Genomic DNA, 23,888 nt, shown 5'->3' with positions numbered 1-23,888 from the left:
TAGCAAGTGTTGTTGGTGCGAGGATACGATGGGATGAACCATGTGGATTCAAGAGCCATAGCAATGAGGTAAGGTTAGTTGTCACCGCAACATCCGAGAGGTATGATTTTCTCCCTTACCTTAATTCATTGTTGTTTTGTTTTCAAGAATTATGGGGACAAGTTGAAAATGTGATGCTTAGAGGATGTGAATGTGGTTTAGTCTTGTTACCTAAGTGTCATATTATTGAGAATGAATATGCATTGCATGAATTAGATTCAAATGTTATTGATTTTGAGTGTTCCAAGATTGTCCAATTGACACTTTGTCATGGCAATGACCTATGTGCATTAGGATTAAATTCATGTGGTGAGTTGAATGAAGACAGGGATAGTACATTTAGTGTGTTCTATTTGCATGATTCCTACTTGTTTGAAGACTTTGGGAAGAGCATGAATGACTATAAGAATTTCTTTGTCCATGATGAATATATTTTTAAGGAGACTAAGTTGTTCATGTTATGCTCGTTTTATGAGTTACTCGCTAGTGATGCATATTGTTATGATTTCATTATTGATAAGATGCATGCATTTCTATGTTGGTTACATATAAAAAGGTATGTCGAATGGTGTCGTAACGAGGGTCTTGCATGTATGAAGATAGCAACTAGGCTAAGGTTTTATGACATGCATGACTTAATTCTTATTCCTAGTAAACTTTGGTTGTGCACTTGTGTTGAAATTTTTGCGTTGTTAACTAGGTCTAAGAAGAAGAGGAATTTAATCTTTATGATGCTTAATGCGATATTGTCACTATCCTTTCATGTCACTTGTTATTTGATATTTGGTGTAAGTGATGTTTACAAGAAGAGAGCAACCAAGAAGTTGAGGTTCCAAATGTCAATGGCGCACATGGGGGATAGCACCTACAAAATTGAACGTCGAGGTAAGCATGTTGGTCACATAATCTTTGTCATTACTAACTTGCTTCCTTTTTGTGTAGGTAGCACGGATTTGAGGACAAATCCTTTTCAAGAAAGGGAGGATGATGCGATCATGGACAGCCACGCGCCGAGGAAGGCATGGAAATTCATGGGAGTGGCGTTTGGGAACCAAAAGAAAATCATTCAAGCATTGTTGGAGAAACCCGAGGCTACACGGACGTGTACACGGACCTGTACACGGGGTCCGTGTCCTTCACAACCCGAGATGAGCAAATCCAGTGCCTGCACGGACCTGGAGACGGACCCAGGCACGGGGTCCGTGCCCTTTGAAGTTGGCGAATACAGTGCCTACACGGACCCGTACACGGAGGTGAGCACGGGGTCCGTGTCGCTTGATCCCGATTGAAGAGTTTTACAGTATGTACACGGACCCGTCTACGGACGTCTGCACGGGGTCCGTGTCCTCTGTTTTCTGCGCGGATTTGTTTCCTTTTCTAGAGTTTTATTATTTTGGGAGACTAGATTTTTGATATCTTTTGATATATTGACTATGTTGGACGAAAAATTACACACAATACACATAATATTTTGAGTTTATCAAACTTTTGAGAATTTTCTCTTAACTTTTTCAAAGCCAAGCTTTGTCAAATCAAATCAAACTTATCAAAGTTTTTAACTTTGTGGCGTTTGTCGGTCGTTGCTTGTGCGGATTGTCGTAGGCAAAGTTCTTCGAAGGTTCGTATAGTTTTCGATTGTTTATCCTCGTGTTTATTTGTTGCTAAACTCTTGCTAGTTTAGAGGTGAATATCACATATTACTTGATTCAAAAGATCGGGAAAAACACACGAATCTTAATATCGTAATTGAATAGAGGGTGCGATTTATTTTTAATCGTGTTTGCTATTTATTCGTGTCAAGATTCATATCACCTTCGTTTTTCAATGTGTTTATAAATGTATTGAATATCATGATGATGTTGTTATGCATGATTTTGTTTCAAATATGGAAAACAAAATTTTAGAATAATGGGAGAATATCTCAATTGTATATGGATTAGCAACATTACTTGATCCTTAATCAAAGTCAAAGTGGGGTAGACATATTTTTTTAATATTATGTTAAATTTATTCAAAAGAATTTGACGATCAAAAGAAGTCAATCATGTATTCTCTCTAAGAATTATTTGATATGTATGCTAGTGAACAATGTGAATCGAATGCATAGTCGGATGAGAGGCCGACAAAGAAAAAGCTTGTTTTAAGAGAACATAATTCCACTGCCTTACCGCTAAAATCAAGGGCCAGGATTCAAGAGATATCTGTTATTTGCTGATGCACGAGCTCAGACCCTTCTCGGGTCTCTACATTTAGATTTGGTTGTCTCCTTTAATCAACAACTGAACTTATATGCAATTGGTGGTGCTTTACGGGATCACCATGGAAATATGATTTTTGCTTTTGGGCAGCAAACCAAACGAACACTTTTTGTGACACATGGGGAACTACAGGAAGGACTAAGGATTTTATATGAGAAGGGATTTAAAAGTGTCCAAGCAACGACACTTTTTCTTTTGGTTGTACAAGCAGCTACCATGCCACAAAAATATTTGAGTTATATCAGTATCAGTGCGATGAAGATTGGGTTTCACGCCGCGGGACGGAGGTTGGGCGTTGCTCTCAAATTTACGTTCGAAAACAACATGTCTGAGAAGTACAAAATTCAGAAACCAGTCTTTTTATTCATAATACTAAATAATCCATTATCTGTTACAACTCAAATACTAATGTTTTACAGCAGAAATGTAAAATCATACATAACAGTATCTTAACAGATGCAGCGGAAATATCATAAACTAGAATCAGTACTGAGAGATGACAGTCTTCTTCACCAGCCCCAGAACTGGATCTGCTCTTCTTTTAATAATTCTTCCTCTTTCTTATCTAAGATGGGTTTGGTGGGTGAGTGATATGGTTGTCACTCAGTAAGTAGGGGCGGGAATAACTCTCAGTTTTCAAAGTCATTTTCAACTTAAACAGTAATACAAATAATATACAGGAACTCTTATTTTCATATCAGTATTCAGAAATCAGTATTCAGAACATGAATCAGAAATTTAACAAGAAAGCACTGAGCAAGTTTGTGAATTTCATGGCTAAACTGATACCAGTCCCCTATATGTTCTCTCCTCTAAGGGGTGAGGTCAGTAATCAGTAATCAGAATTCAGTAATATTCAGAATATATATTCCTACCATTAGTTCACTAGATTTCAGTGCTTCAAAAATCAGATATCAGAAATACATAAAACGGGAATTATCAAACTAATTTCAAGATATTTATACATAAGCCCACTTACAGTAGTTTCCTATAAGATTTCGGTTGATGTCTGGAATCTGCTTGTTCTTGCTACTGGTTTCTACTGCTCGAAAATAAGCACTCTCTTAGCTCGAAATTCAAGTGATAATCTCAAGATTTGTGTAACACCAATTTAGAAGTTTGAGGGTTTTATTTATAGGAAAAATTCTGACGGTTAGCCTCCTAATTAATGGCCATAATATGACATTAACAGCCTTTATTCCATGTTAAATGCTTCAGTTACAAGTCCTAAGCTGAATCAGTAAATGTCAGCTTGAATCTCGCTCTTCTGCTGCTGCATTTTTACCTGTTGTCTGGTGGAAAAATACCAGCTTCTGAAATATTAGCTTCTGCTAGAAACTTTGCATTGCTGCTAAAATGCTGAAATCATAAGCTGAATCAGTAACTGTCTGCTGGAATATCTCTTTTCTGCTGCTGGATTTTTACCTGTTGTCTGCTACTGGATTCTAATTTGCCAGAAAAATACCAGTTTCTGAAATATTAGCTTCTGCTGAAAATTTTGCATTGCTGCTGAAATGCTGGAAATTCAGGTTATCACATCCCTCTCTCCTTATGAAAAGTTTCGTCCTTGAAATTTGGCTATACCTGATCCTCAAAGAGGTAAGGGTATTGTTCTCATATCTTTTCTTCCAACTCCCAAGTAGCTTCCTTTTCGGTGTGATTAGACCATTGTACTTTGACATATGGAATAGTTCGTTGCCTCAGTACTTGGTCTTTATTATCCACAATTCGAATCGAAATTTCTTCATACTTCAGTTATTCATTTAGGTTACTCTCAACCAACAGTGGTCCAGCTTCAAGAACATGACTTGGATCGGAAATATATCTTCTTAACTGTGAAACATAGAAAACATTATGGATCCTTGACATATCAGAGGGAAGTGCCAATCTGTAAGCAAGTGTTCCTACTTTCTCTAGAAAACATATCTGGGATTCAGTTTCCCAGCCTTATTGAATCGGATTACACCCTTCATGGGTGACACTTTCACATATGCCTTTTCGCCCACTACAAATTCCACAGGTCTTATTTTCATGTCAGCCCAGCTTTTCTGTCGATCTTGTGCAGCTTTTAGTCGATCTTTGATCATAGCAACTTTATTCACTGTTTCTTGGATTAGTTCGGGTCCAACGATGGCTTTTTCCCCTACTTCATCCCAATACAGTGGTGATTGACACTTTCGTCTATACAGAGCTTCGTATGGTGTCATTTCAATACTGATGTGGTAACTATTATAGTATGTGAACTCGATTAAGGGCAGATGTTCACTCTAATTACCCTTGAAGTCTAGAGTACATGCTCTCAACATATCCTCAAGAGTTTGTATTGTCCTCTCAGTTTGGCCATCAGTTTGAGGGTGATATGATATACTAAGAATAACTTTCGTCCACATAGCTTGTTGAAAGCTCTTCCAAAATCGAGATGTAAACCTAGGATCTCTGTCTGACAGTATACTAGCTGGAACTCCATGTAGTCGTACGATCTCATTCATGTACAATGTGGCTAGCTTGTCCAAATTATAGTTCATGCGAACGGGTAAGAAATGCGCAGACCTTGTAAGTCTATCTACGATTACCCAGATACCATCATGACTTTGTCTAGACTTTGGCAACCCGACAACAAAGTCATCGGGCGGAAATAACTCCCAGTTTTCAAAGTCATTTTCAACATAAACAGTAATACAAATAATATACAGAAACTCTTATTTTCAGATCAGTATTCAGAAATCAGTATTAATAACAGAAATCCGAAATTTAACAAGTAAGCACTGAGCACGTTTGTGAATTTCATGACTAAACTGATACCAGTCCCTTCTATGTTCTCTCCTCTAAGGGGTGAGACCAGTAATCAGAATTCAGTAATATTTAGAATATATATTCCTACCATTAGTTCACAAGGTTTCAGTGCTTCAAAAATCAGAGATCATAAATACATAAAACGAGAATTATCAAACTGATTTCAAGATATCTATACATAAGCGCACTTACACTTACAGTAATTTGCTATAAGGTTTCGGTTGAAGTCTGGAATCTGCTTGTTCTTGCTACTGGTTTCTACTACTTAAAAATAAACACTCTCTTAGCTCGAAAATTCAAGTGATAATCTCAAGATTTGTGTAACACCAATTCAGAAGTTTGAGGGTGTTATTTATAGGCAAAATTCTGACAGTTAGCCTCCTAATTAATGGTCATAATCTGACATTAACCGTCTTTATTCCATGTTAAATGCTTCAGTTACAAGTCATAAGCTGAATCAGTAACTGTCTGCTGGAATCTCTTCTGCTGTTGGATTTTTACATGTTGTCTGTTGCTGGATTCTAATCTGCTGAAAAAATACCAGCTTCTGAAATATTAGCTTCTGCTGAAAATTTTGCATTGCTGCTGAAATGCTGGAAATTTAGGTTCTCACATTGGGGACCTAAAATATCAACAAATGTAGTGTCTTTAGCAAAATTTCTGCTTCTTCCTCTTCACCTTTTTATTGGATGTGGAAAAGAATTCTCATTTGGCTAGTTAAAATTGCATATGATGGCTTTCTGATTACTCACAAAGTATTACAAGTTATCTCTAAAAATTAAAAAAAAAAAAAAAAAAAAAACTTAGAGGGAAGTTGATGAAAAATTGGAAAATGTCGATTTTCTTTTCGCAGTCAGTTTTTGCAAACCTTGAGCCAATATTAAAGCCCAACACAATAAATCTATTACAATTATTAAAGCCCGTAAAGAATGAATATTATAAACAAATAAATCAGTTAGTTCAGTTTAATCGAATTTTTTATTGATAATCAAAATAAACTGATTTAACTAAATTAATTGATATTTAAAAAATATTGAATTATTATTTTAGTCTAATCAAATTTTTACTCATAATTAGATACAGAAAAACTCCAGTTAGACGAATATTCTATTTAGATCACATATCTAAAGTATTATTTTTTATTGTAAATATGTCTATGATTGACTCATCTCATTATAAAGATATATGAAATCATCACAAAAGATACTTATGATAAACTTTTGTTGTCCTAAAAACAGTTTAATTAATTTACTAATGAATGAACTTCAAAGAATGATTTTACTCGTTTGCTATATGAGAAAATGATTTCTTGTTTTATATGTGGACCCAATCATCCATGTGTGTCAAGATCGGATGGCTGTGTTTGAATATTCGTCTTTGTCTCCTTTCTTCTTTAGCTTTTAGCGTTCATTCACTAGCTATGAGTCGCTGTTTCGAGTTGTCCTTTCCACTGGGATTTTGAATGCATGGTGCCAACATAAATTTACCAAAACATCCCTCTTTGTGCTCACCAAGAATATAATCTCTGTGTGTTTGTATAAGATAATTAACTGATTATCCATTGCAGCAGAAGATTTGGTCTTGATATTCTTGATACTCTAAAATGTGCCACGCTTTGTTCAAATAATCCACGTTAAACATTCGGTTCATCTATTTTTTTTAAAATAAATCGATAATAAATTGTATATCAAATACTTTAAGGCATAGTTTGGTATACATGATAGGATAAACATGTGATATATAATATAAGGATAGTTAAGGATAAATAAGATGTATGATATTATATTTAATGTTTGGTATGCTTTTAATCAGAGTGATTAAATTTATATATTAGATTGTAATGACAAATTTAACCTTATCATAATAAATTTTATAATTTCAAAGTTGTTGTTTGAGTTCATATTTTTTATTTGTTCATGTGCCGATAGTACTTGCATGATTTATTTATTTTTATCTAATTTTATATATTATATAATATGATAATTGAGCCCTTGATTTTGTGAGTCAAGTCAAATATCAATTTTTAAGGATAATCGAGTGATAATAATAATTTTATTGAGATTTATAAAAATTATTTATATAATTATCTCGAAATCATTTATATAATTATCATATTATATAATATATAAAAATAATATTTATTTTGATTTTAATTTCTACCTACTAGCATATATTTATAAAAAATCATTTATAAATTGAGGGTAATTAAGTCATTTGTAGTGTATTTTATCATTTGATTAAAATTATCACACCTTCTATTAGGAATATTTTATCCTTCTAAAAAATTATTTATCAAGGGCCCATGATATTATCATGAGCTTTTTAAAAAGTACCAAACATGGGATAAGGAGGATTATTTATCAATCTCTCTTATCACATGTACCAAACTATGCCTAAATGATTAAAACATTATATTGATTATTTTTTAAATTAAAAAATATGAATAGAATGTTCTGTCAGTGTATATTTTATTTTCTTCATGTATGATGTTTAGTACATTTAATTTTTAATAATTTTATCACTCTAACTTTATAAATATCGTATCAAAACAAAAACAAAAAACTTTAATTTGAAGTCAAAACCTCCCCTACCAAGGGCCGACCAGTTCTTGGTCCTCCAGACAATAGCATAACAAAAACTTTCCCGTAAGAGATAACATTGTAATTTTAAAAAATTACGAAATTTTTTCATTAAGAAAAGATTCAGTTTTTGTGTATTATTTTTTGTTAATTAGTACATGACAAAGCTTAAATTTTAATTTTAATTTTAATTTCAATCTCTTCTGACAAAATTTAATTTTTTTGCCTTTATATTATTATTAATGATAAAATTTTATTTTTTACTGAATTAGTTAAATTTTTTAGCACAAATATTGTATTCTTTATTATTTTATGATTAATATTATATTATTAATTTATATAATATTATTTATTGTTATTATTCTTGTTTTAAATATAATTTTATTGATTAATTATTTATGTATTTATGACAAAATAATCGAAATAATGGTTTTGAATTATTTACTATTAATATTTTTTCTTATAATTATTTATATTATAATTTAATTTTTATATTACTTCATATTTTTATTTAATTAATTTTTTAAAAATTAATATTGTCATTATAGCTATTAATCTAATATTTATTTTTATCATAAAATAGTTAGTTTAACTAATTTTCTTGATAATAAAATTATAAATTGTTTTAGTCGAATTAATATCACATTATTATTATTAAAATGATAACAAGATAAAATTATTTTAAAATGTGATTATAATTTCAGTAAATTACACGAGAAAATGGAAAGAATACATATTTTACGGTTATTAAACTACAAAATGATATATTATATATATTTTTTGTAATTAAATCAATTTTTAAAAATAGACTATGAACATGGGTTAGAATTCAAAAAAAATTATTTTCCTTTATTACATTTAAGACTGAGATTTAGGATTATTTATTAATTTTATTTATTTTTTAAAATAAACATATACGTACTCATTATGGAATACAATTAAATAATTATTTGAATTAAACATACTTAAATTGGATTAACATACATAATTTTTTCATGTTGATACTCACATTTGTAAGAAAGTACTTAATATTCTAGTTGTCACCATAAACAAATTTAATGTTGGTATTGACATAAAAGATGCATTATGATGATTTATTAATGTTATTTATTTTTAAAAAAACATTTACGTAGTTATCATAGAATACAGTTAAATATTTATTTGATCTAAAAAGTACTTAATTAGATTTAACATGATTTTACCATGTACCGTCATGAAAGATACATTATGATGACATATTAATGTTATTTATTTTTTAAAAAATAAACATGTTATGTAGTTATCATGTAATATAATTAAATAATTAATATGACCTAATATTAACTTAATTTGATTTAACAGATACCTGATTTTGTCATATTATTCAATTCTGATAAGAAAAACACTTGATCTTCAAGTGACCATAATAAATGAAATCTGTGTTGGTGTTACAAGAGAAGATTCATTGTGATGTCTTATTATAGATTAAAATATACATATTGCGTAGTTATCATGGAATACGTTATATATTTAATTAACCAAAGAAAATACTTAATTTGATTTAATAGATACCTGATTTTGTCATTTTGATACTCAATTTTGATGAGAAAATACTCGATTTTCAAGTGACCACCATAAATGAAGTCTGTGTTAATGTTGTAATTGAGTATGTATTAGGATGAATTATTAATATTATTTATTTTTTAAAAGAAACATGTTATGTACTCATATTGAAATACAATTAAGCATTATTTTGACCTAAAACTTACCTAATACTTGATTTGATATTATGCATTAGTATTAATTTTAATACATGTAGAACCGAACGCTTGCTTGTGTACCAAAAGCTATAGTTGATAGTAATTATGTAACTCAAATCTTTTAAACAGTACAATATCACAAGTGTTCAACAAGTATTACACCCAACCATATATATTGGTATTTATGTAATAATATGATGGTACTTAACTTGGAAGTTTACAACAATTATTATTAATGAATACTTCAAAGTATAAGTTCTGTTTAAGTATCATCATGTATTTCCTGAATATCAATTAGCATTATTATTGAATACTGATTGTCATTATTATAAATGAATATTCATAAATATAATGAAAGAATAATACTAAGTATGATGGATGATTATCAATATGTAGCATGAAAGAATACTATTAAGTATAATATATGACTACCAATAATATTGTAAATGAATATTAATAAATAAAATATCAAATTAATTATTTACTTGTATTTTTACGAATAGCGATAGGTATTGTGAATGAGTACTATCAAGTATAATACAAATATAATTTCTAACAAAAAAATGGACATCAAATGGGCAAAATCAGGCATTTGGTTTCTCAATTTAGATATTGTTAAATTAAATTTAGTATTCACTTGTGTTTGGTAGTGGGTTTTTTTTGTTGTATTAAATTATATTAACACTTCATCCTATGTGTCTTCAATTGAAAACTCCGAGAGTACTTCATTTATGGAGACCACTCAATTATCAAATGTATTTTCAAACAATATATGTGCATCAAATAGGCCAAATCAGGTATCTGATATATTAATTTAAGTACTTCGTAGGTTAATTTAAGTACTTGCTCGTATTCAATGGTTAGTGAAAACATTTTTTTTTTTATATTAGATCACATGAATATTTCATCTTAATGCATCTTCAATAGAAAGTCAAGGTGTATTTCATTTATGGTTATCACTCGAACATCAAATTATGTACTTTTCTGGCCGAATTAACATGAAAAAATCGTATATATGTGAAATCAAAGTAGCATTTTTTAGACTGAATTAAGTATTTAATTGTATTCCATGATAACTACGCAACTTGTTTATTTAAATCTACAAATAACATTAATAAGACATCATAATGCATCTTCCCTGACAACACCAACGTAAAATTCATTTTTGGTTACCACTCGAAGATGGAATATTTTCTTATCAAATTTGAATATCAATTTAGAAGAATCAGATATGGGCTATATCAAATTAGGTGCATATTAAGTATTTAACTATATTATATGATGACTCTGCAGCATGTGTATTTTTAAAAAATAAAAAAAAATTAATAAGTTATCATAATATAAATATCTTATTTTCTTTTTTCTTATCTCAATAAATTAATATAATTTATTTAAATTAGAATCACATTCCAAAATAATCAAACCAAATTTATCTTGTCACACATAATTTTTTTAATAATAATAAATAAATTTATTTATAATAAAATTTAGTTAAAACAATTATTTTTATGATTAAAATAAATATCGAATTCCATGATAACTGTGCAACATATTTATTTAAAATAAATAAATAACATTAATTTAAATCGTCATAATTTACATATCTTATTTCCATTTTGTTCTCAATTATATTATCAAACAATTAATAAAATAATATTGGAGAAAACAACAATTGCTAGGAGAAAAATTAATAATATAATATTAATTATAAAATAATAAAGAATACAATATTATTAGTAAAAAAATTAACTAATTCAATAAAAAAATTATAATTTTATTAAAGTTTTATTATAATATAAATTACCAAAAAAAATTTAAATATAAAAACAAATGTAAAAATGAATATATGGTACATAATGAAATAATAAATAAATATATATGTCAATTAAAGAGTGAAATAAAGTTTTTCAGATAACGGGGAGCAAACTTTAAATTTAAATTATGATTAGAGATTTTTTTTCCTAATTTACCCATATTCTTTTTTATATGGTTAACTTAGTTAATAAATGCATAAATAAAACATATAACAACAACTAAACCAATTAGTATCTCTCACATAAAAAGAACACAACTTTGTTTAGTGCCAAGTTCAAAGATTACTGATAAAAAAAAAAAAACAAATCGAATAAAATAATTTAATTTTCTTTTTTTAAAAGGTAAAAATAATTTAATTTTCTTATTTAACTCATTTAATAAAAATTCACACAGCTCAACAACATTAATAAATTCAAATATGAAACATTTAATTAATAAGTAAGTATTATTTGAGGTGGTTATATTTGTAAGACAAGTTAATATATTTTATATTTAAAAATAATAATTTTTACATAAAAATAAGTTTTTTAATAAATTAAGTTAAGTTAAGTTACACGAAATTGACTAACTTACAATTTTATAGAAATTTTTGTGAATTAATTTGAACATACAATAAATAAAAAATATTAAAAAACCACGTTACTCAGACAATTTAAATTACCTTCACCCCTGAATTGACTAACCACCTCGGAAAATCCACCCATTTAACTTAATTCAAATTTAAAAATTAGAATAATATCATCACCTACATCCTCTTCTTCTCCAAATCCACTCGCTGTTCATCGCCATCAACACGGATTCACCCACTCACTTAACGCATCACACGTTCTTGGCTGCAACCCAAGGTTGTAGAAGATTCCGCTGAATTGTATATACAAGTATTGTCCTGTTCACTCAGAAGTTTGAATGTATCACAAAGATTGAATCTTTTGTCAACTTGGCATTCAAAGATTTAATATTTATTGAAGAAACTTCAGGAAGTATGAAGCATCTGAACGATAATGTGGCTGTAGTACTCAAGTTTCTCTACTTCTTCACGTTCTTCATTTCTTTCGCTGCTTCACTGAATTCAGATGGCCTTTCACTGTTTGCTCTCAAAACCGCCATTGCTGAAGATCCAACGGAAGCTCTCATTTCTTGGTCTGAATCAGATTCAACTCCATGCAGGTGGACTGGTGTCACCTGCGATCTTTCCTACGATAGAGTAACCTCCATTTCACTCCCCAGCAAGAATCTCACTGGCTATATCCCATCAGTAATTGGATCACTCTCATTTCTCGCGGATCTTGATCTTTCGCATAACTTTTTTGGTGGACCTTTGCCACAAGCTATCTCCACCCTCCAAACCCTCGTGCATCTCGATTTATCTTGTAATAATTTCAATGGTTCGCTCCCAGAAAGCCTAAGCAATTTGACCCAATTGAGAGGGACCTTGAATCTTTCATACAATTCATTTTCCGATGACATTCCAGCGAGCTATGGGCGGTTCCCCGTGATGGTTAGCTTAGACCTTCGGTACAATAACCTCACTGGAAAAATACCTGAGGTCGGTTCACTTTTGAACCAGGGTCCAACAGCGTTTTCCGGGAACCCTTATCTTTGTGGGTTTCCATTAGACACTCCATGCTCGGAGCCACAAGCTCAGAACCCAAGATTCTTTAACAACCCACAAAAACCTGTTGACGAAGCGGTTTCATCAAATGGGTTTGTAGAAAATCGAAAGATTAAATCCTGGTCCGTGTTGATTTCAGTTATTTCGGGGATTCTCTTCGTGGTTGGTGTAGTGTTTGTTTCAGTATTTGCGATTAAGAAAAAATGCAAGATGGGGCAGGGTAAAATGGGAACAAAAAACTTTTGCAAGGAGGAACTGGGGATGGAGAAATGGGAGAGAGAGGAGGAGGAGGAAAAGGGTAGATTCGTTCTTGTCGATGAAGGGTTTGGGTTGGAATTAGAGGATTTATTAAGGGCATCAGCTTATGTTGTGGGCAAAAGTAGGAGTGGCATAGTGTACAAGGTTGTGGTTGGTGGTGGAGGAAAGGGTGGCTGCAACCAGGCAGTGGTGGCAGTGAGGCGGCTGACCGAGGGTGAGCAGCCGTTGAAGTTTAAGGAGTTCGAGGCGGAGGCGGAGGCCATTGGTAGAGTTGAGCATCCAAACATTGTGAAACTGAAGGCTTATTACTATGCCAGCGATGAAAAATTGCTGGTTTCTGAATTCATTAGGAACGGGAGCTTGCACAATGCACTTCATGGTATGGATTTTTTTAGTCCCTCATTATTAGCTAAGTCTATTACTAATAAAATCATGAATTGCAGTTAGATTTGATTGTTGTGTCATGAATTATATATATATTTTCTTGTGAATTGGAGAATTCTTGTTTGTTGCTTCGTGATTCAACTTTTTGTGAAGTCTTCAAATGGTCAGGATCAGCTGACATTATGAATTGATTCTTGTGTCGATTATTACCTTCTCTTAGGGGCGATTTGCGTTAACTTTCAGCGATTATATTATATGACTGAATGAAGTCGTCTAATATAGAAGCTTATATAAGGAAGAATCGAGTATGTATTTCCTCCAGGCCTTTTACAAGAGGTAATTGACTGGCAGTTTGTGGATTGATGTGAGGTCATTCCAATAATGTATATATATTGGACCTTTTGAGATATAGTTGAGAACACTCAAGGCGTGTTGGCATGAGGCCATGACTCCAAACGCAGAGCCGGAATCTGAAAGCATAATTTATTGCGTGGAGGAGTTGCTCGAACCTATGTAACTCTCTACCATTTGTTGTGGAGCTGATACAGGATATTTAAAAGTGGGTTTCTCATAATGAATCAGAGGGATAGCGTCTGCTTGTTATAATAATCAGGGAACGTGTAACGTTAGAGTCGTCTGTTTCGAAATCATGGGGTTTCATGTGCTAAAATTTTCAGAATGTGCTGGCTGTTATGACAAGGTATAAACTCTGAGAACGAAAGGCATTACTTAATAGGCGTAGAACGGGCAGGTGGCAATTTGAATGTGTAAGGATTTTAGTATTAATCTTCTGGGATTGGCCAACAACTTGGAGAATGGATAATGAATAGTGTCACCATCACATTTTAATGAATATTCAGCAGAATTAACATTGACAGAGAATCCCAACGGGGATAGGTAAGAAACAAGAATCAATGTTTATCTTGATCAAATAATATATTGTGTCCATTTGACATTCGACCTGTGAAGTAAATACAATGTGGTCTGAAATGTTCTCAAAACATTGATTATTGGTGGTTTCAAGGCATTCCCCGTGCCGTGATATAAATCTCTAGAAGCAACACTATGACTAGACTACATGTTAAAAGTGACTTCATTGTCATAAAATTTGGGAAAAAATTGGCTTCTTCCACCATGATATGTTTTTTCTTTCTGACACTGTTTCTTGAGGGTGTTATATACCAGATGCATATATGTGAAGAAAACTTTGTTATCTTGTCACGTTTTCAGTGTATAAAATCCTCGAATCAGAAGTCGTCAAATAATTGCAATGAAAAACGAAATAATTTTTGAATTTGTTATTTGAATGTTACTGCAGGAGGACCTGCCTATGCATCGTCTCCATTATTGTGGACAGCAAGACTGAAGATCATTCGAGAAACTGCAAGGGGTCTGATGCACATTCACGAGTGCAGTCCCAGAAAGTATGTCCACGGTAACATAAAATCGTCAAAAATCCTACTTGATGATGACTTAAAACCATATATTTCCGGGTTTGGTCTCTCTCGTCTCATTCCAAACAACCCAAAAATTTCACACGCTCATTACGTAACACCACCTAAAAGTTCTAATAGCACTCTATCAGCTATCATGTACATGGCACCCGAATCCCGAGCTCCAAGCAGCAAGTTGACCCAAAAAAGCGATGTCTATTCTTTTGGCATTGTGCTTTTAGAGATTCTTACTGGTCGCCTAGTGGAGGCTGGGCCTGATGATGATGGTAAAGGACTCGAGAGTAAAGTTAGAAAAGTATTTCGTGAGGAAAGACCGTTATCTGAAATTATTGATCCTGATCTTGTGCACGAGGTATATGCTAAAAAACAAGTCGTTGCAACGTTTCATGTTGCGCTAAATTGTACGGAACTGGACCCCGAGTTACGACCTAGGATGAAAACGGTTTGTGACAATCTGGACTGCATCAAATTGAATGAAAAAGGACCTTGAAAATTGTAAAGATGCCTAGTTTGTTTTGGAAAATTCTATGTAGTAGCAGCCTTGTGGTACTTTCATATTATTGTGTTTCCAGTATTGCTATCTGGGGCTTGGGGCTTCTTTAGTTAATTGATTTGTGTCCTTTTGCTGCATAAGATTTGATGGCATCGATTAGGGGACAAACATTGAGCTACGGTAGTTCGGTTTTTTAAGTATTTAATATCGATTAATTAAATCGAGTTTGATTTCCAAACCAAACGAGAAAAACTCAAAATAATCTTTCGTAGAAACCGAATAAACATATTGGTAAATCGTTTAAAAGATAGGCAAGTTGATGGGTAAAAACATTTTTTTTGAAATATTTTATCAAACACTTAGTATACAATATTTTGGTAATTGAAGAACACGTAAAATGTTTCAACAATGCATCTTAAAAATAGTAGCAAGAAGTAAATGCAATAAAATAAAAATACACAAATTTGTTTAAAGATGCTGGGAGAATAAGATTCATGTGTAACCTCATTTTTTACCTCGGAAGGTATCGCTAGAAGATTTTGGTTTATACAAATCTTGTACAAACTTATTTCAACATAGGACTTATTTCTTGTGTCACGCCCCGGGACGGGGGTTGGTTGACACCGGCGTTGCTCTCAAATTGACATTCGAAAACAACAAGCCTCAGAAGTACAAATCTCGTAAACCAGTCTTTTATTCATAATACGAAATAAATCAATTGTCTGTTACAACTCGAATACTGATGTTTTACAGCGGAAATGTAAAACCAAATATTACAGTATCTTAACAGATGCAGCGGAATAAAATAAACATAAACTGAGAACAACAGTCTTCTTCACCAGCCCCAGAACTGGATCTGTTCCTCTTCTTCTAACATTTCTTCAGTACTCTTATCTGAGATGGGTTTGGTGGGTGAGTGATATGATTGTCACTCAGTAAGCAGGGGCGGGAATAACTCCCAGTTTTCGAAAATCATTTTAATACAGAACAGTATTTCAAGAATATACAGAAACTCTTACTTTCAGAACAGGAATCAGTATTCAGAAATCAGTAATCAGTAATCAGTATTCAGTAATCAGAAATCAGAAATTTAACAAGTAAGCACTGAGCACATTCGTGAATTTCATGGCTAAACTGATATCAGTCCCCTATATGTTCTCTCCTCTAAGGGGTGAGGCCAGTAATCAGTAATCAGAATTCAGTAATGTTCAGAATATATATTCCTACCATTAGTTCACTAAGTTTCAGTGCTTCAAAATCAGAAATCGAGAATATACTTTGCTTTAAAACAGAAATCATCAAACGGGTTCTAAGATATTTATATATAAGCCCACTTACAGTAATTTGCAATAAGGTTTCGGTAGAAGTCTGGAATATGCTCGTTCTTGCCACTGGTTTCTACTGCTCGAAAATAAGCACCCTCCCTTAGCTCGAAATTCAAATGATAATCTCAGATTTGTGTAACACCAATTCAGAGATTTGAGAGTGTTATTTATAGGCAAGATTCTGACTGTTAGTCTCCCAAATAAATGGCCATAATCTGCCATTAACCGCCTTTATTTTCAGTTAAATGTTTCAGTTACAACTCAATAGCTGAATCAGTAACTGTCTGCTGGAATTCGCTCTTCTGTTGCTGGATTCGGCCTGCTGGATTTTTTTCTGCTAGAAAATACCAGCTTCTGAAATATTAGCTTCTACTGGAATTTTTTTTTAGCTTATGCTAAAATTTGCTAGCTGCTGGAATTTCAGGTTCTCACATCTTGCCTAATTGAAACTCCTAGCACATTCGATTGTAGGTTGCAACCTTACAATCTGCATAATTTCAATGTCTCTTATACCAAAACTATAAACACAATATTTAATGTTTTTATGTGAAGACTCACTCATTTAAAATTTGAAGTTCAACTCTCATATATATGTGTGATGATTTAAACTTTTACAGTGTATGTATATTTCAAATGTATCTTCACACTTAGGTTTGCTCTCATTCTAACTAATTTATTCACGTAGGCTGTCCATACTTTGAATCCCCTTCCAAAACTTGTATTTGATCTTCAAGTTGTTATATTCAAAGCCTCTAACAATGATACGAACGTTCGAAATAAGAATATGACTGTTAGAAAAATTTCTATATTGTTTTTAATATTAAAACGGTCATATTTGTGTTGATCGCCGCTCAATTTTGACTAGGGATGGCAACTTTCCCCACGGGTTTGGGGCCCCGCGGGGAAAATTCGAAACGGGGATGGAGATCCCCGATTTTTTCGGGTTCGGGTTCGGGTTACGGTTCGGGTTCGGGGATTTTTATAAATCCTCGATGTAATTCAGGGCGGGTATGGGATTACTATATCCATCCCCGAAATCTCCGAACCCGCCCCGAAAATAATATCAATAATAAAATAATAGTATTATTAATATTAATAATATAATAATAATATTATTTTTTAAAATATTAATAATCTTATTATTATTAATATTGATATTGACATTAATATATTGTCTCTGATAATAATAGATAATAATAACTTTTGATTTGAGAAAATCTCTGAATTCGTCATCGTCTTGCCATATTAATATTTTTGAAACGGGGATGGGAAGTTGATCCCCGAAGTTTCGGGTTTGGGGATTCCCCGAACCCGAAAAAGCGGGGATCGGGGCGGGTATGGGGGTGGGGATGTAATTCGGGGATGGAGATGGTAATGGAAAACCCGCCCCCGTCCCGGCCTATTGCCATCCCTAATTTTGACTGCAACTGAATTCTCGGTATCTTGTTTTTGTGCACTACCACTTCCACGAAGCTTTTGTGTCCTTTTCATGTGCGAGGGTTCAAATGTTGGGGTGTTTTTTTTTTTCAAAAAGTAATATAATTTTAAAAAGTATGTAATAAAATATTGCAAATGTGGAAGTGTAGTGAAAATGTAATAATCAGTGTAATAAAAGTCCGGATTCAAATTTTTTTTTTAAAAAAAATAAATGATATCACAGATTCTTTGAATCCGTGACAGCCTGTCACTGATTCAGAATCTGTGGCAGCCTGTCACTGATTCAATTAATTCGTAACAGAATACGTGACCCATCCTCCTGCCTATAAATTGCAGTGAGTCTTGAGAATTTCTTCTGCGCAAATATTCGGCATTCCTCCTTCGCAACCATTTATATTTTCCTTCGCTCCGCGGCTTTTCTTGTTAGCTATAATTCTTAGAATCCATGAACCTCCTCCCCTTATAAATTGTGCCGAGTGTCTGAGTATCAGAATTCATAATTTGATTCGAGAAAATTATGTCGAATATTAGAATTCGAAAGAATTGCGCCGAGTCTAGCAATTTAGGATTGGATTTTGGAGAATTGTGATGAGTATCAGAATTTGGGAGAATTGCGCCGAGTCTCCGTCGAATCTCTGTTTTTTCTTTCTATATTGAATTTTTTTGTATACTATTTTTGATAATTTTTGTAATTTATTGCAGATATTAAACATCGTTCGCTTGATTCAATTACAAAATCCGTACAACCACATTTGAAAAGATAATTTCAATAATTTCTTATATTTTAATTATATTATTTATATTGTATTAATGTAATTATAATTTTATTCAGTTGCATAGTTCACATCAAATATGTTGGTGGAAGTCACAGATTTCCGACATTCATGTCTCTCCAATATTATGAGCCAGAAACTGAGTGCGGATAGCGTTAATCATGAAACCACTATTGATGGAAGTTAATGAGATGTTAAATTTTTTTAAAAAATTTCTTTTAATGACCTTTATATAAATTTTTGATCTAATCCAAAGTGGGGGATTTTAATTTTGAAAATTTGTCTCATTATCAATTTTAAAATCCCGTATCGTGTTTGTCTGTATGTTTGTTTGATTCATACAACTCTTTTTATAAGATTAATAATAACGTACATATTGATTATTTATAATGCATCACATGCATTATAAATAATAAAGGATTATCAATAACCGAGAGATGACCGATCCATATTCAAATGCAATACTACATAAGCTTATTATATTTTACATGTCTTTGATCTTTAAAAATCTTGATGATCTGAGCCCACCATATTCAAATCTTGATATCCCACTTAATCTAATATTTACATTAAATTTTCATGGCACATTGAGATAAAAATTTAAGAGGTGAGAACGAGACATAAACCAGACACACTTTTAATACTCAAAAACAAAAAAAAAAATGAAAAATATTCTAACATTCACACATGAAATTGGTCATGACTCTCGACAATCTATTGCTCGTATAATATCAAATATTCTTTTAATTACAAAATATCACATATTATCAACAAATCATGTATCTTATAAATTTATCAATAGCCGTCATAATTTAAAATTATTTAATAAGTTAATAAACATATTTATTTATATTTAATTAATTAATAATTAAACTTATTTTAAATCACTGTTTGTTATAATTAATTAAAATCCAATTCTAATGATTTATTTCATAAGAAAAATTCTATAGATTTTTCAAAATTTATTTTCAAGAGCTAATTTGATTAAATTTTCCTTGGAACAGTTATGGGCAGTCACAAAAAGTTAAATTTTTTTTTTCTGAAAATGTTTTTCATGTCTTCGATTTTCTAGAAAATTCTTAAGCGGTTATAAATAATTAACTCAACATGTTTTATAAAACAAATCATACAACTGAGAATAACTTGGCTCTGATATGACTGCTGGAATATTGTTTTCTCGCACCTAATGCACAACATAAGTTTTAAAAATTTTAATTTTGACATTCAAAATGTTTCTTGGACGTCGTTTGACATAAATTATTTACATGATATTAGATTTGATTTATCTTTGTCTACATAACGTCATATCCAACTATTCCGGGTTTAAACCTACGAACAGATCTTTTCCTTTATTCGATCGTCTAATCATGTCCACAATGAGAGACTGGATTCCTCGTATAAATCGCACTAGAGATCTAAAAGAATTTGCGTCGAGATTGGATCTACGGAATTTCAGAAATCCAGCTATGTTGCGGCGTCGCGGTGGAAAGGAGGCTGAAATATATTGCATCCAAAGTTGAGGTGGCCGAAAATTTCAGGGAGAACATGAGGAAAATTTTTGGTGGAAAAAATGTATTGTGTATTTTTATGTTTTTCTTCTTGTGTTATCAATATTTGATGACATATTTAAAAAAGTACAATATCACAATCCTCATATTTACCACTACTAATATTTTATTTAATTAGTATGTTATAAATAACTAAATAAATAATTGTGAACTCATTATAACTCTGATCGAGCATCAGACAGCTCCGATGTGCTGGCGGTACAATTCTTCTTCATATAATGAAAATTGAAATTTTTGAAGGACAAAATTTTTCACGGATCCATTTTTTACAGCTGTCAGTTTTGTGAACTCATTCACTAAAATAGACAGTTACAATATCCTCACATAATTACCAGTTAAGCTAACTTTCATAACTTTCAATACATTGAATCAACTTATAAACTCTTTCATAAACAATCTATTTGATTTCCATCAAACTAAAATAGCCAAAATTCAACTCCTTAAATTTGATTATCTCTGTAAGGTCCAAAATTAAGAAGACGTGATCCACTGCATTCGAATCTAAGAAATATGGAAAATGAGTCAATAATTGATTTTAGTTGCTAATTGATTATGTGACATGCATGCTTATATGTTAAATAGGATTTTATTGTCATTATGCATACAATTGTATTTTTAAGGAATATTCAAGTTGTGATCGAGGAACGGAAACCGATGGCTGAAAAAACGAAAAATGTTTTTATTAAATAATTTTTTTAATTGTTTAAAATATGGTCGATGGTTTTTCATATTTTTGAAAATAAGGTGGTTTGAGGTGATTTTAGACGCCGGGATGTAAATTTTATCGGTGTTGGTTTTTCAACAAAAATGCAAGCTTTTTGGCAACCCGGATAATAAATTCACAAATTTATTTTAAAAAAACATCGATAATATTTTATTAAATCCTAATTAAAATTAATGGGCTTAATTTAGTGGCTTAATAGGCCTAAGCCTAGTTAGTAATTTAATTAGCTATTTAAAATGTTAATCACCTAAAACCCTACTCAGTATTTACTGCCTCCCACTTTTAAAATTCAGAAACTCTCCTCAGAAACTCTCCCCAAAATCCCATCAACACACACGACACACACAATACACATAGGAAGCAAGGAAAAATCGAGAAAACTTCAAGGGAAACTTCATAGTCTTCGTCTCCTTGTCCCGTTCTTCGTCGTCAACGGTTTTTCGTGCGTATATAACGCAAAGGCACACTATACATCTCCTTTTCTCGTCTATCACATCGTAATATTGTTTTGAATCACGTTTGTATGAAAAGCATGATGTACTTATGTATATTTTCGAAATATTTCACATACATGTGGTAAACTTATGGTTTTATATCCCAAATTTATGTTTAATATATGTTGAAGGGGCTGCCATGATTTTGGAAAGATCAAGTAATGTTTTTACACGCTTTAGGGTCCTAGAACACCACCGTACACGATGTAAGCACAAATGAAGCAAGATGGTTTAAGAAAGAGGAAAAAAAATTATGTTGAACATGGGGTGTTTCGGTTTTGGGATCATGGGCGCTTGGTGGGGTCACGGTTGAACTGGGGCCTAGCCAGGGTTGATTTTGGTCATGGAAAGAGCCCTAGCCATGCTAGGACTCGTGCATCATGGGGCTGGGAGGAGTCCTGATACACAAGGACTCCTACCCGAGTCGCGCGAGGTGAGCGCTTTTGACAGCAGCCGCGCAAAGGGAAGTAAGCTCGGCCAGGGGGCTTCGAGCTGGGCTTGAGGGAGTCCTTAGGGTCCTAGGTGGGTGCTCATGAGTTTGGTTCATGGGTTGGGTCATTGGTTAGGGTTCTAGGCACCTAAACGTAGAGACCTTGCACTTGTGGAGTCTCGGCCATGCTGCTGCAGGATGGTGAGCTTCGGTTATTCACTTAGGGGCAGTTTCCGTTGGTTTTTAGGGTCCAGTAGGCTACATTGAAGGGTTAGGGAGAGGATGGCTCGAAGGAAAATCGTGTTGGCTCGGTGATGGCTAGAACCGTAGGTTAGGTTTTTCAAATTGGGAAAAATAATTGAAAAACGGCTCACGGGGGTCGAGTCGTTGTTCATAAGGGCTAGAATAATATAAAAAGACTAAAATTTGAATTTAGGAATTTTATATTAAAGTTTGGGATTTTTCGGGATTAAAACACCGTCAAAACAATTAATTAAAGATAAATGAAAAAGTTTAAAATTGAGCTTATAAATAAAATTATGGAAAAATTAATTTTGGCTTAAATAATTATTTGGGATATGTTATATTATGAATGTTTTTTTAAAAGTGATGTGAATTTAAGCGTTGAAGGAAATGAAGTAATTGTGACTAATTCGATAATGTTGGAGATATCGCAAGGGCGACGGTCCTAGTGGGAGCCCGATGATTGTATTTCCATCAGTACGAATATGAGGATATGAGGATATGAGGTAAAAGGTAAGAATGAGAATATCGTGAGGGGAAAAGGCCCCAGAAGAAGCCCATTTATGGGAAAATGTCCCAGAGGGAGCCCCGACGATAGTATTTCTATTTGAAAGAGGATAGGCCAAGGCTCAGTTGACGGGTAAGAGTGTCGCTGATGTCCCCGTCGCCTAGTACTGTGGTTACATGTAGATGGATCCATCGACTTTTGAGGTTTAAGAAAAGTCACAATTAACGATCTAAATTCAACAAAAGAAAAAGAAAAGGAAAAGAAAAATGTTTATGATCAAGATAAAAGCTTTTATGTTATGTCATGTCGAGGAAAAAGAATAAGTTAAGGTTTATTTATGCATGTCATGAAAATGTTATTTTTACGTAAAATTATTTTCACTGTTGCATGTGGTTTTATACGTATTATTTGTTATAAAGATTGTGTTGTGTTGACTCTTTAGACTCACTAGGTGTGATGGATGCAGGTGAATTTGAGGGAGGTCTTGATGGATGATTTGACTGGACTGAAGGTGCACACAACCCGAAGACCAGCGCTTCTACTTCTTCCGCATTTACGTTTATGATTCATGATTTACGTTAAAGATTTTAAGACTATTTATTTATGCTTTTGAGAGATTTTTTAGAGGTTCAGTATGGGATATACTTTTCAAATTTATTGCTTTTTAGGTTTGGTAAAACAGTTAACAATTTCAATTTATGACTATTGTACTTGATTTTTAAGATACTTGTTGGTTTGCTTATTTTTTAAAAAGGGTGCAAAATATTTTATAAAAATATTTTTATGAATATGTGAGGGTCGGCCGAGGTTGCTTAGTTTTTTTTTATATTTTTTTTAGTACTTTTAAAGCAATAAAAAGGGCAGACGTTTCAATCTCGACATGAACACAGAATCCGATACTTGCGTGACCCTCAATAGTTTAGAGATATAGTTAGCCGTAGGTTCACACATTCATATGATTC

At 32.4% G+C, this 23,888-nt stretch overlaps 1 protein-coding gene across 1 annotated transcript; it reads left to right on the top strand.

Moving 5' to 3' along the window:
* The first annotated feature begins 11,948 nt into the window (after positions 1–11,948).
* LOC140827131 (receptor protein kinase-like protein ZAR1) lies at positions 11,949–15,511 on the top strand. The gene is made up of 2 exons (XM_073189739.1): positions 11,949–13,472; positions 14,796–15,511. Exons 1-2 carry the CDS (start codon positions 12,206–12,208, stop codon positions 15,419–15,421), a joined length of 1,893 nt encoding a protein of 630 aa, XP_073045840.1. The 5' UTR covers positions 11,949–12,205; the 3' UTR covers positions 15,422–15,511.
* The last annotated feature ends 8,377 nt before the right edge of the window (positions 15,512–23,888 follow it).

Source organism: Primulina eburnea, chromosome 3 (genome assembly GCF_022965805.1).
Source record: "Primulina eburnea isolate SZY01 chromosome 3, ASM2296580v1, whole genome shotgun sequence".
In the NCBI taxonomy this organism is placed as follows: Eukaryota; Viridiplantae; Streptophyta; class Magnoliopsida; order Lamiales; family Gesneriaceae; genus Primulina; species Primulina eburnea.
This window is presented reverse-complemented; position numbering and strand designations above follow the sequence as displayed.

Bases quoted from the DNA above. Each gene is read 5' to 3' on its own strand.
- LOC140827131 (XM_073189739.1), top strand. From the start codon at position 12,206: ATGAAGCATCTGAACGATAATGTGGCTGTAGTACTCAAGTTTCTCTAC. The intron at 13,473-14,795 runs GTATGGATTTTT...ATGTTACTGCAG, and splicing joins CTTGCACAATGCACTTCATG to GAGGACCTGCCTATGCATCG.